At 25.7% G+C, this 16,291-nt stretch overlaps 1 protein-coding gene across 2 annotated transcripts in view; it reads left to right on the top strand.

The window, feature by feature from the left end:
* The window catches only part of LOC126899238 (DNA polymerase alpha subunit B), a 21,605-nt gene extending 5,633 nt beyond the window's left edge, over positions 1-15,972 (top strand). For both annotated transcript variants that reach the window (XM_050673858.1, XM_050673856.1), the window contains exons 5-11: positions 9,395-9,474; positions 11,465-11,717; positions 13,152-13,386; positions 13,453-13,684; positions 14,909-15,142; positions 15,216-15,393; positions 15,450-15,972. In XM_050673858.1, the coding sequence (XP_050529815.1) occupies positions 9,395-9,474; positions 11,465-11,717; positions 13,152-13,386; positions 13,453-13,684; positions 14,909-15,142; positions 15,216-15,393; positions 15,450-15,611 (1,374 nt within the window). In that variant the 3' untranslated portion in view covers positions 15,612-15,972. The remainder of the gene's footprint in view (positions 1-9,394; positions 9,475-11,464; positions 11,718-13,151; positions 13,387-13,452; positions 13,685-14,908; positions 15,143-15,215; positions 15,394-15,449) is intronic.
* The last annotated feature ends 319 nt before the right edge of the window (positions 15,973-16,291 follow it).

Genomic DNA, 16,291 nt, shown 5'->3' with positions numbered 1-16,291 from the left:
TTCGAAAATTAGCGATTTTTAAATTTGTAATTTTTTTGGAGGTTTCCCCCTTATACGGTGAATGAGGGAAACTTTTTCAATTTTTAAGGGCAATGTCTTCGACTAGATACGATTTGTGATCTTTTGATGTATCGTTGAAAGAAATCCGTTCAGTGAGAGCTGAGGAAAAGTGGTAACAGACACAAAAAAAAAACACATCATAGTAAAACCAATACCTTCTCAGCTTCGCATCAAAGCTAAAATATGCTTTTATTTATCAATTTTTCATACTAATTTCAAATCGGCAATTATATGTTTTTCATCATCAATAATAATTTTTAATATTATTACTAATTAATTAAAAACTACAAAGAAAATAGTACTGATTATTTCAATTGTATCATCTATTTCAACACCAAGAATTATTAATATTTCTTTTGAAATGATTTATTACAACAAAAAAATTATTAATAACTAAAAAATTGTTTTTAAATTATTACAGATTTTGATTTTTAATATTTTAAAAATAATCATTGCAAAATATCATTTTTAACCTATTTTTTTTTGATGTTTTAAAGTTGATTTTTTAAAAGTTTATAATAAAAAAAATTTGAATTTGTTATCATAACTTTTAGCTCAACTTCAAGTTCGAAATTTACATTATTAAATAGAAATTTTTATGAGAATAAAAAAATAGTATTATTTAGATTAATATGCAGTCAAGAAATTGTATAATTACTATGTACTGTAAATTATCAGAAATGCTTAATATTTTTTTTTTCATTTTTATTGTAATAGATCACTTAAATAGCAATCATATCTGAGTAATTTTGGTGTTTAAAAATATTCTACAATTGAAATATTCAGAACATTTTAATTGTCTATGTGGAGAATGTAAGCTAAGTAAATTTTTCATTGATAAAATGGAAATTTTTTCAATTTTTGTGGGTAATATCTTTAACTAGATAACAGTTGTGATCATTTTATGAATTGTTAAAAAAGTTAGTTAAGTGATATACGATAAAATAAATGAAATTCATAATAAAAAAATCACATACTAAAAAATCTTTAACATAAATAAGAAATTTCTTCAAACGAGGGCAGACTACAGTGATGGAGTCCTTCATATGTATTAAAGTTATTGAATCTAAATGGAATAAAAATCAAATGATTTAAAAATTGTTTACAAAAATCATATTTTTTTTATTAACGTTAATGTCCGTTTTCACCATATAAACAAAATAAAGTACAAAATTTTTTTTTTTTTCATATTAAAGTGTATTACATAAGCTTTAATTTAAGATATATATAAAAGTGTCAGTATTTCCGCAATACTTACAAAATTGAAGTTGAAAATTCTCTACTTTCTATATATACTTTCTAACTATTTTTAGTTTTGAACACTCTATATAAAGAGAAATGGTCCGATTTTAAAAAAACGTATGTCGATTGAAAGAGGTATATAAATAGTATTTCTTATGAAAAAATTGTATTGATCTATTCATTTTTAAAAAAAGTTATGGCAGTTTTAAGTCAAAAAAAAAAAAAAATTGAAAAAATGTCAAATTAGCGTTTTTAAATTTATAATTTTTTTGCAGATTTCCCCCTTATACGGTGAATGAGGGAAATTTCAATTTTTGATGGTAATGTCTTCAACTAGATATAGATTTGTGATCTTTTGACTTATTGTTGAAAGAAATCAATTTGGTGAGAGCTGAAAAAAAATGGTTACGGACACAAAAAAAACACATCATAGTAAAATTAATACCTTTTCAGCTTCGCATTGAAGGTAAAAAACATTACACCCCAGAATAAAATCCTGACTTCATGTCTACTTTTGAACTTTTTTATTACTATTAAGAACTACTTTGAAATATGACTATAATATTGTTTTATAACATGTTAGTAACTGTATGTTTTATTATCTTTATAGGATAACAGTAATTAAAAAATGTATTTGTAAAAACCAAATAACAATTTTTACTTTCAGTGGTTATCAAATCTATGGCTGGGAGTCAAAACATGATTAGTGCAAAAATATAATTTTCAGATTTTATATGTTATATTTAGTACTCTCTTTTTTTGTGTGTGTGTGTCAAAATATATAGGTATTCAGTAAGTAAGGAAACAGGTAAATTGTTATAAACAATGTGAACAATAGAAATCTGTTTCCTTACTTACTGAACACTCTACACAATGGACCAACAGGTCTGAGTGCATGGACATTATGTCCACCTCGATAATAACTAAAACTAAAAACTACTGAACACTATATCTGTAGCTTTAATATCAAATACGCTTTTAAAATATGAAAATTATTACTATTATAAATTTAATTATATGGCTACTAAAATTTTTAAAATGCTATTTTGAAAATTTGACTTTTTACACTAATTATGTTTTGGATCTTAGCTACAGTTTTGTTAAACACAACCTATGTATTACAATAAAAAAATTGGCAGTAGAAATTTATCTAAAACAAGTTAGTTTAGTTAAAACTCAAAACAAGGCGTTTTTGGGTTTTGATTGTTATTAAAATGATCTAAAATAAATGTTCAAATTTTTCCTATTAATTTTGAGTATTTAAATCTTCTGTTTATTGCTTCCTATGTTGACAAACCATTTTCCTTTGATGTTTCTTAAATAACTGATTAATTCTTGGATGCTTTAGAAGTAGAAGTTAAGTTCATTTTTGACCAAAATAGGTTATTAATTTTACTATGATGTGTTTTTTGACTGTCCATTCATACATGCAACTTTTTACTATAACTGTTCAATTATTCACCAAAATTACCTAATATAGCGCGCCATATAAGTGGTATATTTTAGCACCTAGAGAATTAAATAACTCTTTCTTTAAAAATTCGACAAAACGATTTTTTCATACTGCATTTTCATCGAAGCATTTTATGATATTGGTGTTATGCACTGTTAGTTTTTAATCAATACTGATGTCTGCTATGGCAGGACCCATAGGCCGGGTCCCATCTTTTTTTTTTGTTCATTATCTCATAACTTTATGATAAATTGATTAATGAATATCTATGACGCTGTCTCCAAAAATCTTAAAATATGTTTAAAATACAAGAGCCGTTCATATTATACTTCAAAATGATCATTTTCATAAAAATTTGAGTAACCCCTTTTTAGTAATTAGAACTTTACAGAAAATCCTGAGGTATATTTTTTATTGATTTTAATCAAAGCGCCAATTTTAAACTCTAATTAATTGATTAACAAGTCAGTTAGTAGGGTTAAGAGACAATGTTTGATGTGTAATTTAATTTTAAACATAGCAAAGTACGAAACTATCTATTTTCAGAACTCTGAGGAATACTGTTCAATAAAAAACAACTTGATATCTAACTTAATTTCTATTTATAAATGAACGTTAAAATTCAAGAAAATTTTTGTGTAAAAATATCAAATTCTAAAAGTTTATCAGAATCATTTTACTAACATTCTTCTATGATAGGTTTTTAAAATTTAATATCTATTTCTTTAAGAAGGAAGATGGTTGATCATCCCACCAAATAATTTATGAGAAAAAATATTAATTGAAAAATACTGTATTGACATTTTTTTGTATTACACGCATTCGTTTTAAAAGAAAAATTCACTATTGATTAAATAAATAACATTTTAGTTATTGGATAACTTTTATATTGAAAAATTATACTTTTGCGACCTTTAAATTTTGTCAGGACTCGAATGTGTGATCAGTAATCACGGCACTTATTTATATATTTGTTTATTTTATTTATCTATTTCATCAACATACATATCTGAAATAAGTTTTACAAATAATACATTTTCGAGCTATAAATTTTCTTTGTTTAGTATGTAAGTCGTTTTCTTGTGTTAAAACATCTTCAGGGTCGTGTTTTGGAAATAGCTCCCCACCCCAAAAAAAAATTAAGGACTAATCTTAATAATTAGGTATTAAAATTAAACTTATAATGGTATAATAAAAGTTGATAACTTATGGCTAATTTTAAATTAATTGGTAGTTCGTCATCAGAAACATTAATATTATCAACGACATTAAACACAAATGAAAAGATTTTTTAATTTTACTTGAAAGTTATTTACGAATATTATGATTTTTACGAAAAAAATTTTGAAACCTTTTTTTTTTTCTTAACAATATTTAAAGAATGATCCAGACAAAAAAATTAGAGTTACATTTTTTTCCCCGCCCTAGAATCTTACGGCTCTTACTGATGAACGTGAAGGATTTTCTTTAACGACTAAAATCTAGCGGCGCTATATCATACACACAATGTACTTTTTTAGATTCACTAATTGGAATTCTTAAAAAAAAAAACTTTACAATTTTATTTTTTAAATAATAAATAATCAATTTTTAATTTTATTATATTCCAGTAATTTCATTATAAAATCGAAAAATATTTATTATTAATTATCTATTGTTAAACCTTATAATAATTTGACACCTTCATATTCCATTTTAAGTAATAAGAAAGTATTTTTTTTTAATATCTAAATGATATTAAGGAAACTAATTGAAAACCTATCAAAAAGATTGGTGTATTTGACAATTATTTCAAAAATCATTTTATTACTTAAATTGATAGAACTTTATGTCGCCAACAGATTGAGCTACATATTTCTTGCATCGAGAAATACTCCAAAAATTTATATCATTGTAGCACTTCATATTTCTATGAATTCAGTTCAGTGTTTTTTGTTTAATGAAAAATGATTTTATTTTTTTGTAGCATACACTGATCCTTCTGAAAGATTTTCAATTTATTAGAAAGTGATGACGGTAAGAATGTCCGTCGATAACAATTCATTTATACACATAGATTCAAAAATGTTTATAAATTTTTATCTTGAGCTTTAAATGCATAAAAAATATTTTTATACTTAATAAATTCTTTACCAATTTAGCCAATATACCATGTTGTGGAATATTATTATATAATAAATGTATTTATTTGTCATTTTTAATACTATGGATGATTTTCATTGATTAAAATTTTTATCGAAAATGAGATATGTCGTAAAAAAATTTTGTTGGCTTTGTTTGTTGGTTAATATTATACTCATTTCATTATTAGTCTAAAAAAATTATATTTTACTCTTTTTGACCCTATAAAATGTTATAAACAATTCATTGTTTGTAGGTAGTGTTGCTGATGGTGGTTGAAACCCTCCTACGATAACCGTTTGAATTTGTGTTTTTAAGCATACGTATAAGCATTATAAAATAGGTGCACACATTGAAAACCCGCCGAGCCGTTCAAGGAATTCACTACCTCCATGTATTATTATAAGTTATAACATCAAGAGTCCTACAATAATTCTCTTTTACCTGTTTTATGTACGGCATGGGGTCCCCCTCCTTCCACATTACTTATTATAAAATATTATTTTATACCTTTCCAAAACGACTCGACCGCGTTTCTCTTGTGTAGATATATGTGTGTGTGTCGTCACAGACAGCGTACGTGTGTATTGTTGTGTATTATAACATCTATGTATGTGTGTGTGTGTGTGTGTTCAAGGACAGAACGCCGGAGTCGGTTTTTGAAATCCTGCGCCGCAGCCGCCTCTTTACATCTAACGTCGTCTACCGCCATTCTTTCTCGGTCATCACTACGACAACAACCGCCGGGTTATTTTACTTCTCAACTCGTCTGCCAATCGTTGTCGTGTTAGTTTGTCTCATGATTTTTTATTTCGTTTATTTTAAATAATTTATAATATGTGTAATATTTGTTAATTGTTGTTATTATAATAAATTAGTTCAAAAATAATAATTCTTCTTATACGTTACGAATCAAGGTCGTGCTGAGTCGTTAATTTTATGTTTTATATTTCCGTTGACCATTATTTTGTTGATATATTTATTATTAGTGTTACAATATTGAAAACGTTCATTGTAAAGTCTTAATTTCTTATTAATTTTGACTATTAATTATCCTTTGTTGTGCTATTATTTTCTAACGTTTTTTTGTTGTGGTTATTGTTGTGATCACCACCGAAAATGGAGGGAAATAATAGCGCGGCTTTTTGTTGTTGTGTGTTGCTTTAATTTTTGCTCTACAAAAAGTAGCTATTTCCTATTTGTTTTAAAAATTAATTCAAGTTTAATTATTTTAATAATTTTTGTTTAGTTAATTTAAAATGTGTGTATTAATTAAGCGTGTTTTATAATACTCGAAATATAATTCTTTGTAATTATGGTCAAACGGTCCGTGGGTGTTCTTCTAGTCTACACTAAGTAAATAAGTTTGTGACTAGATCTACACTCATCAACTGCTTACCTGTATTTATGACATAAAGAAGTGGAATATTTTTGTGTATTTTCAATTTGGCCTATAATGAATGTGTTTTGAGTAAATTGTAAATCAATTTTGATTATAAAATTACATTTTTTAACTATTTGTGTTAAGTATAATTGTAAGATTATTATTTTATTAGCTCTTTTTTTTTATTTTATGTTAACTAATTGCTCTTTTAAAGGACAATTTATTACGCATGCATTTTACTTGAAGGTATTCGTTTGTAAGACGATTATTTGGATGGCCAAATAATAATAAACAGTAGTTCTACTCTACTCATTCATTGTATTGGTCGATTAACTAGTCAGTTAGTAGGGTTAAGAGTAATTATGGTAACATTAAAGTGCTGTAATAAATTGAAAAATATTTTGCGAACATTTTGTCAATCTATTTATTAATATACACGTTATATAAGGACTAATTCTAAGCAATATTCCTTTGTTTCGTAGACAATTGATAATTTGACAACGTTTGATTTGTAATTTAATTTTAAAACTTGAACTGATTTTATAACGGACAATAAAACTGTGTAGTATCTCTTACAATGAGATGTATGTTATTGATGTTAGTTGGTTGCGTAGGCTGTTGCAATTTAACTCGTAGTCTACCTTCTTAGAAATAATTTTTCAAAAAAACTACAACTCTGCGTAAAAATTAAATGCATTTAAGAATTCAATTAAAATATTTCCAAAGTATAAGTAAAAATATGAAGTATTGAAATTAATTTAAAATTCATTTAGAATTATTAATTATAGACGTGACTTCATTTTTCAGACTAGTCTTTATTTTATTCATTTTTTTATGTATATATAATTACTTCACATTTTGGGAATATTAAAATGTCCCTTAAAACATATTTATATATATATATATATTATAATAGATAGCAATTTTAAAAAATAATGTTATAAAAACATTTTTATAATATAAAAAAAAAATGTTGCTATATGTATAACTATAATACAATATAAAAAATATAATCTATACAATTATAGTACAAGCTTTATATTTTTACTAACAATTTCCGGAAAAATTGAATATTATTTTTTTATGGTTCTGTTACTGGATGGTTTCTTTGTTCACCTTCTTGTTACTTTTTTTGTTTATTAACAAATTGTGATTTTTATGAATAAATAATAATTTTTCATTTAAAAACATATCAATTTAAACTTTATTCATCAGTAATAATAATCTTGTTTATAAAATATTGTTTATTATACACAGACAAAACTAGACCTTTGTCTTTGTACTGGGCAAAAAATATTTGATTGAATTTATAATGAATTGTTTTTTTTTCATCGTGTTATAATGAAATTAGGAGAACTTGGTCTACGAGTGGGAGATTGATATTATTAAGACATTTAAATTAGCTCACCCAATATTTTTTTAACTTAGTTATTTTAGTAAATACAATGTTCAAAAAAGAAGATAGAATCTTTTAGTTTTCTTTTCAAAATTTATTATTTAACATAACCAAATCAGTGTAGTTAAAACGTAATAAAAAAATATTTGAATACTTTTAATCAATATTAAATGATATTTCTACAAGATCGTTTATGTGTAGTCATAATAATTATTTACATTGATAAAATGTGAGACTATTATCTATAGTATTTCAAATTCTATGCGCTGTCTCTTGTTGCTTGGAATTGTTTCTTTTAATTATTATTTTGGTTCTTATAAAATTCTTACATTATGATAATTTAAATTAACCAATTTTGTGACATTCATTATTTCTGTGGAACTAAATTAATCCTGCAAAATCAAGTTTTAGGCTTATTCGAAAAGCGTTATAAATATTAGGTCAGACCATAGCCTAGTCGGTCCGAGCCGTAGTTTCGCCTATATTTAGAACTATTTTCCATTATTTAGTCTGTGATATTACATAATTAAACATTTTGACGACGATACTATTGATTTTTCATTGTATGACAAAAAAATTTAATTCACAAAAGGCCATCATAAAAAATGGCCCAAATATTTTTTATTTCTTAAATAACCAAAAAAAGATTATCATAATATCATCGAGCTTCTATACTACGAATTTATAGGTTAAACAATTGAATTTATTGTTTATTTTTATAAAAAAATAAATGTTGAACATCATTTTTTGTGTAAATTTTAAATAAGTTATTTTTTCTACGATTCTTTAATAGTTTATTTCATATTGAGCTTAAAATGTCATTTTTTTTCTTGTTTTGTTATACATTTTAATATATTAAAATTCATTTTAAAAAAAATGATGACGTCATTTAGTGAAATCGAATAAAGAAAATAATAATATGAAGAGGGGAAAGTTATACGCTAAATACATATTTTATCAATTAATCAAAAATAAAGTCGCAATTTCAGCTCTTAATTTAAAGATTTTTAGTTAAAAAATAAGTACGTAATAGTCATAATTTTTTCTAATCATCCGCATTTTATTTAATAAAACTGTAGTTGTACTAAAATTCATATCACGTATAAGTTCTTCCAGGACAAAATCTCCTTATGAATTTAGTCAACAAATAAAAACATTAATTTGTCCCCATATTTAATTTTTGATATTCATTTTATTTAGTTTCGAACGTATAAGTTGGAGAGCAATACAACATAAACATAAATCCTAATAATTTAATATGACATAATTATTAATGAATGCATAAAGTATTGTAAAACGAAATAAACATTACAAATTAATTTCGCTAATTAAGTATAAAGTATATTTCTGGTTTATATCACCTTCATTTCTTTTCATTACTTAACATTAATTTTACGATTAACTTATTAATTAATTTTCTTATTCTAAATTATAATAACACTAAATTCATATAAATTTTAGGAGATGGGCTTTAAAGATAATCGTCTCTCAAACTTATTCAAAAGACTATATGAAAAAAAAATATATTAATTTTTTTTCTTCCAAAATTAGATTTTGTTGACGGGTTTTAATAAAATTAAATAATAAAAAAAAATTAGTGATATTTTAATTTTGTGGTAGGAGGTAAGGAACATGTGTAACATTTTAATTTTTCAGTTTCAATTAATAACCCCCATTAATACATTTTTACCATTATTATTTGTTATTTCTATTAAAGGTGAACTAATTTACGTTTCAGAATTTACCAGGAACAGACTTCATAAAAATTGAAAACGAGTTCAGTGTTTCTAATATCATTGACGGTACTGAAATTAAACAGTGCGTATTATACATTTATATAAATATATTTTTAGAGTGATATAAAATATTGATGTGTATGAATAGTTATATCACAGATAATTTTTATTTTTTCTGTGATTATACTGAAGTGTTTGCGTTATCTAATCATAAGTAATAATAAAATCAAAACAATTTTCTGTCTGCATTTCAAAGAAAACATGAACATTTTACAATAAATTTTCGTTTTAAAAATCTTACGTTACAAAACATTACTGGCGGATAGTTTAATCTACCAATCTCGTTGAGATAAACGTGTTTCAAATATTTTAAGCAAAGTCATAACAATTTTTTTAGTGTTGAGACAAATTAAAATTAATATGTCCCTCACCTCCAAAAAAAATTACCATTTTTAAATAGAAAACCTTTTTTGTTAACCTCTTAAAAAAAAGAACGTAAACTCATTTTTATCTTTAATTGATTCATTTTTTTTAAATAAAATTATTTTTGTCACGAGAGAATGAAAAACTATTATCAAGTTCAATATTCTGTAATGAAACAATTAATAATGTACATGTAATTCCAACATGACACAGATCACTGAATCTTCTTCCTTGTGTATATCAGGCCTGTGATCGAAATATTATCTAATTGTAATTAATTAATAATTAATAAATAATTGTGACTATGTAATTATTTATAGTTATAATAGAGTATAAAAAGAAAATGTGTAAATATTATGTTTATAATATGAACATTATAGCAATTGATATATTACATTAAACAAAATTGAGTTTATATTGAATGTTTATCGTATGATCACTTATTGTTTTGTATCTTGGTAAATTTAGAATTAAATTTACATTCCCATGTAACTTCCACAAAATATTCAAGCTTATTTTTTAATTACTATCATTAATTAAAACAGTTTTTTCTAATTCGTCGAGACATTATTTTTAATAGAATAAACGAAGTAGTTTTAATTACATAAAACCAAGAACCATAGACTTATTATACAAAGTTTCATTTATCTTAAAATAAATTATTTTTATTTTCTTAATACTTTATATCCGGAATACTATACTATCATAATATTACACTTATTTTCGAATACTTGACAGTAAATTTGTTTTAACTTTAATGTTACTTTAATCGTTTCTGTAATAATCAATTGTTGCAATTATTTTGATAAGAACATTTTTTTATGTTAAGATTTGAATTCATAAGTTAAGCGAACTTTGAAAATTTCTACGTCGTTATAGGGTTCAATACAATATATACTTAATAACTTTTTGGCGTGGGAAAGTCGATCGAGCCGATTGCTATAATATTATGTGTTCTAATTTATTCACAAATCTTTATCGCTTAACTAATTCAAATCTAATTGCTTTATGATAATATTTTAGTTGGCTAAATTGTATTTTCAAATGTCAGTCGATGATCCTATTAGATTTAAATTTCCCTTAAAAAAAATACTTAGCTACGCCCCTGGTAAAAATAAAGTACCCCGTTTGTATATTTTAATGAATTTTAATTAACTCGCATGTATTTGAGTTGTTTAGCATTGTTTACTATTTTATGGTAATGATAATATGCAAGTGATTATCGACAGTATACTTGATTTTTTTTCAAGACGTGAATTCGATACATGACATATTATATGGAAAATATTCGACTAAAAAGCAGTGTAACGGAATAATATGCTATAAATATAGCTTTTTTTATATGTATAATGAATTACTAATTCAATAACAAATACGAAAAAAAAATTTGTGTACAAGTTGAATACATTTTTATTTCTCATTACACTTTTATTATGAGCTATTAGTCAAAAAATTTGTGTACGTCTCCCTAAAAAATTCCGATCCAGTCTATAGCATCCCAATTACCACCCCATGCTAAACTCATGCCAAAGAATCTATTTAATTTTTGTAACATTAAGTCATAAATAAATTATTTATAAAAATTTCAGTGATAATATAATGGAATTATATATTTTTATAGTAAATAACTTGTATCATAATTTTAATAGAGAATATTTGCATTCTTCTTCGGGCGATATTGTGTGCGATTATGGACGGGGAAATATGGATACAAATGCCCCAGCTATAGCTGTTACATCTTTTCAAATTTTTAACCAAGAATCATGGAAACATTTTATCTTTGGCAAAGTAAATTATAGCCGATTTGATGACTATGTTCAAGAGTTAGTAAATGATATAGTACAAAAAAATAAACTACCTGGTGTAACACCTTTATCAGAAATGTATTATGCTGCTGATGATGTAAGTAATCAACAGTTTTTTTTTGAAAGAAGGCTAGACTGATTTTGTTATTTTTTAATTTTGTCTTTATTACTTTATCAATTTGTATTTTTTTGTAATCAAATATTTTTGTGTTACACAATTATAAAATAAAAATAAGAGTGTAGTGTGGCGTATTTAAAGGTAAAGAAGACATACAGGAGTGTGGAAATTATTCAGGCATAAAGCTTATGAGTCATAGTATGAAAATTTGGGAAAAGGTAATAGATAAGAGAATAAGAAATAAAACATTGTTATCTAAAAACCAGTTTGGATTTATGCTTGGTAAGTCAACAATGGAGCCAGTATTTTGTGTGACGCAACTAATAGAAAAGTTTAGGGAAAAGAAGAAAAAGCTATGTATGGTATTTGTAGATTTGGAGAAACCGTATGACAGAGTACCGAGAGAAGTTTTATAGTGGGCATTAATGTGAAAAGGAGTCCTGAAAAGGTACATTAATATAATAGAAGATATGTAGGATGGCACTTAAAGCGTAGGAGGAGTATCAGAAGGTTTTCGGGTAAGAGTAGGAGTGCACCAAGGTTCTGCTTTAAGCCCTTACTTATTCTCTATAATGATGGATGAAATTACTAGAGAAATACAAGTAGAGGTGCTGTGGTACATGTTGTTTGCTGATGATGTTAAGTGTTAATAAGAGAAAATAGGGATGAAATTAATCAAAGGCCAGAGGTGTGGAGATCAGCTCTTGAAGAATAGGGTTTAAGAACAAGTAGAAGTAAGACAGAGTAAATAGAGTACGAGTTTGACAAAGGAGAAGACGAGGTAGGTGAAATGAGGAAGTCAGTGACAATAGGCGAAGACATAATTGGAGAGGTGGAGAGTTTTAAATATTTAAGTTCAGTTGTGCAAAGGAGTGGTATTGACGAGGATGTAAGACCCAGAATTAATTGCGGGTGGTTGAAGTGGAGAGAAGCGTCTGGCGTCTTATGCGATAAAAGAATTCCAATGAGGCTGAAAGGTAAATTTTACAAGACTGTAATAAGGCCAGCTATGATGTATGGTTCAGGGTGTTGGGCAGTTGATAAGAAAGTAAAGCAGAGATGAGAATGCTTAGATGGATGAGTGGAGTAACTAGAAAAGATTAGGATAAGGAAAGAGCATATAAGAGGGAGTATAGATGTAGCGTCAATCGTGGATAAAATGAAAGAAAATAGACTTGGATGGTTTGGTCATGTTATGAGGAGAGAACAATCGGAAGCTGTAAGAACAGTTATAGAAATGAATGTTGAAGGAAGAAGAGGTAGAGGAAGACCAGAAAAGAGATGGAAGGATGCTATTGAGTGTGATTTGAAGACAGCTGATGTGAGCGTAAATGATGTGGGAGATCATGTCAAGTTTTTGAACACCCTATACATTTATTTATGTATTCTTTAACTATCAAATAATATTTTTAGACTGAAATAACTATTTCTGGCAGTTTGAAGTTAATGAAAAAAGAAATGTTTTTAAGTTCATCATATGGTTATGTAAAATTAGACTTTTCAGAAGCAGGGCATGTACAACCACTATTTATGAATCAAATAGCTGTTGTCACTGGAACGAATCCTGACACAAAGGCTTTTAAAGTTAAAAAAATATTCACTAATGCCATGTTACCATTGCCAACAGAAATACCAAATATTTCTCGAGGTAAATTTTTATGACTTCAAATTTTATAAAACACAATTTCACTAAATATATGCTTTTATTTCTTAGGTAATCTAAACATGATAATTGCTGCAGGACCATTCTTCAGTGAATCATCACCTCATGGTACATTTTTGAAAAGTTTAGTACAGAAAGCTATTGAATTTCGTGTGGCTGTTCTTATATTGCTTGGACCATTATTTGAAACAGATTTTGGAATTCAGTTGAACAAAGCGGGATCAGATAGTCTGCAAAAGTGTTATGATGATATACTAGAAGCTATTCTATCACCACTTTTTAGGTCTGCAACAATATAAAAACAATTTTAAAATCGAGAAATACATAGTTATTGTACATCCAGCCTATCTAATGTGTTCAAATTTAGCAATTTCTAAATACACAAAATAAAAGTTATTATTTATGTGAGTATTTATGATATCGCTATTTATACTGTAACGGTGCGTAACACAGTTTTTCTAGGTTTTCAAAATAATCAAAAAACAAATATAAATTATACACATTTTAATACAAAAGGTAATTTTATTTTCATAACTATCTATATAACTATGAGTCTCATAAAAAATATGTAGAAAAAAATTGTTTAGAAAAACTTATCATTATTGATAAAAATCTGAATTTATCTAATTTTGAGATATCTACTGTTGCAGTATAAATGACGATATACTAATGATTGTATCACGTATACTTCACAAGTTAGATGATACATTTATTTCTAAGCAAACAAGTTTATGAAACCTGAATTATATGTCCTACCAATGGTATAAAAAAATTGAAGATGATACATGAAAGAATATATGTGGTATTTGAGGATGAAGTGGGGTAATTTCAAATGCATTTTTTTAGATAAATGCACAAGTGTTTATTTGAAAATTACATTTAATACGATAGCAGTAACACAATAACTTTTAAATATAAAGTAAAGTGTGCTAAATACTTTAAAAGTATACAATTGTCCCATTCGTTTACCCCATTTCACCCTAAGTAGTCTATGTGATATTTTGGAAATAAATAAGTTAAATGTAAAACTGAAAAGTAAAATTACTAGTATTTTCATTGAATTGAAAATAATAATTAAATTTTCTGAAACATAATGCTATTTATTAACTAAACCAACTATATTGTCAAGTTATCATTTATCACATATTAAATTCTTTTATCTCGGAATTAGTATTTTATTATATTCATTACTTCAGCTATAGATGCCTCATTTATTGTAGAGTAACTACTATAGCACATTTCTTTTAAAAGTGTTCTTTAGATTAATATATTTCTTTACTAAATATAGTTTAGTACATTACCTTATTAATCTACCAATAAATGAGTTGCATAAACATAATTGCATTGGTAATTAAAGAAACAACTAAACATAGGCAAAAATTGGATCAGGCACGCCCCCCCGGAAATCTTTAGTTTTCCCTGATCAAAATTTTATTTTTATTGTTATTATTTATTAACCCTTCCAAAATCAAATAAGTTCCACAATAAATAATATTTTTTGTTTTAGTCATTCAGAAATTGGTTACACCAAAGTTATTGTATTAAGTTCATGGAAAGATGTTGGAAGTTATGCTTTCTATCCTACACCACCTAATATGGAGTCTCGTTTACTTACATTGTTTCCAAAGAATTTTTTTGTGGCATCTGATCCATCAGTGTTTGAGATTAACAATGTTATTATAGCAGCTAATACTAGTGATACTCTTATGGATTTACACGTTTCCTCTATTAATCAATCACCGTATGTACTTAATTTTTTTAATTTGTGGCAAATTATTAAATAGAATTTCAAATGAATTAATTCTATTTTATAGAGATGAATTGTGTGCAAAATTGTCAAAACACATTGTATGGCAACGTTCTTTACATCCATCATACACTGCTAGTCCTACTGTACCCATTGACCAATCATTATGGCTGGAACATTGTTCATTGAAGAAAAATACTCCACACATTGTTGTGACATGCTCACAGCTTCGAACTTTCATAAGAGTAAATAACAACAAAAAATAAATATGTTAACTTGTATTGAAATACAAATTTTTCAGGCTGTTGAAGGATGTTTAGTTATAAATACAGGCCAGTTAGTTAAACACAATTCTCAAAAACAAGACATAACTGGAACATACAGTAAAATTCAATTATGTCCACCAAAAGATAATCAATGGTCACCTGAAACTAATGTTTCTGTCGAAATAATTCATATTTAAGTAATTTAATATTTTACGCCGTCAACCACCAATTGTTTTATAATTTATCTATTTTTTGTCTGTGAATATTTGAACTATTTTTATTATTTATGATTCATCTGTGTTCATAAATATTATCAATATAATTCTATTATATATATGTATGTATATAATTTGTAAGTTTTATTTTTGTAATTTATAAAACCCAGAAACTGTTTCATTTTAGTTAAAAATTATACTTTTAATGAGACAAAAACCTAAACATTGCTAAAATTTCGTTGAAACTCCTTTTTTAAAAGAATTTTTAGAGATGTTTTAAACATTTATAGCTTTAGGCTAGAAAAAAATGTATTTAAACAAATAAAACAATATAAATATTTTTTTTTTACTGTGTTAGTTTATTTTAGTTATTTGCATGAAAATTATATTTTTAAAATTATATGATTTTGAGCCAAGTAAAACTAGCAGCATCGATATTTATGATCAAGGCACAAATTACATCCATAGGCATAAGCAAAGTGTGCATTTGGGTTGATTAAAGTTATTATTTTTTATTTATTCTAATTACTTAAAGAATTTAATAAAACTACTTGAACTATGTAATCATATTAAAATATTTTTACTGTCATATAGTATATATATGACAGTATAATATACTCACATATATTAAAACTTTTTATTATAGTTTTATGTATGTTATT

The sequence above is a fragment of the Daktulosphaira vitifoliae genome, unplaced genomic scaffold (genome assembly GCF_025091365.1).
Source record: "Daktulosphaira vitifoliae isolate Bord-2020 unplaced genomic scaffold, ASM2509136v1 Scaffold_2, whole genome shotgun sequence".
In the NCBI taxonomy this organism is placed as follows: Eukaryota; Metazoa; Arthropoda; class Insecta; order Hemiptera; family Phylloxeridae; genus Daktulosphaira; species Daktulosphaira vitifoliae.
This window is presented reverse-complemented; position numbering and strand designations above follow the sequence as displayed.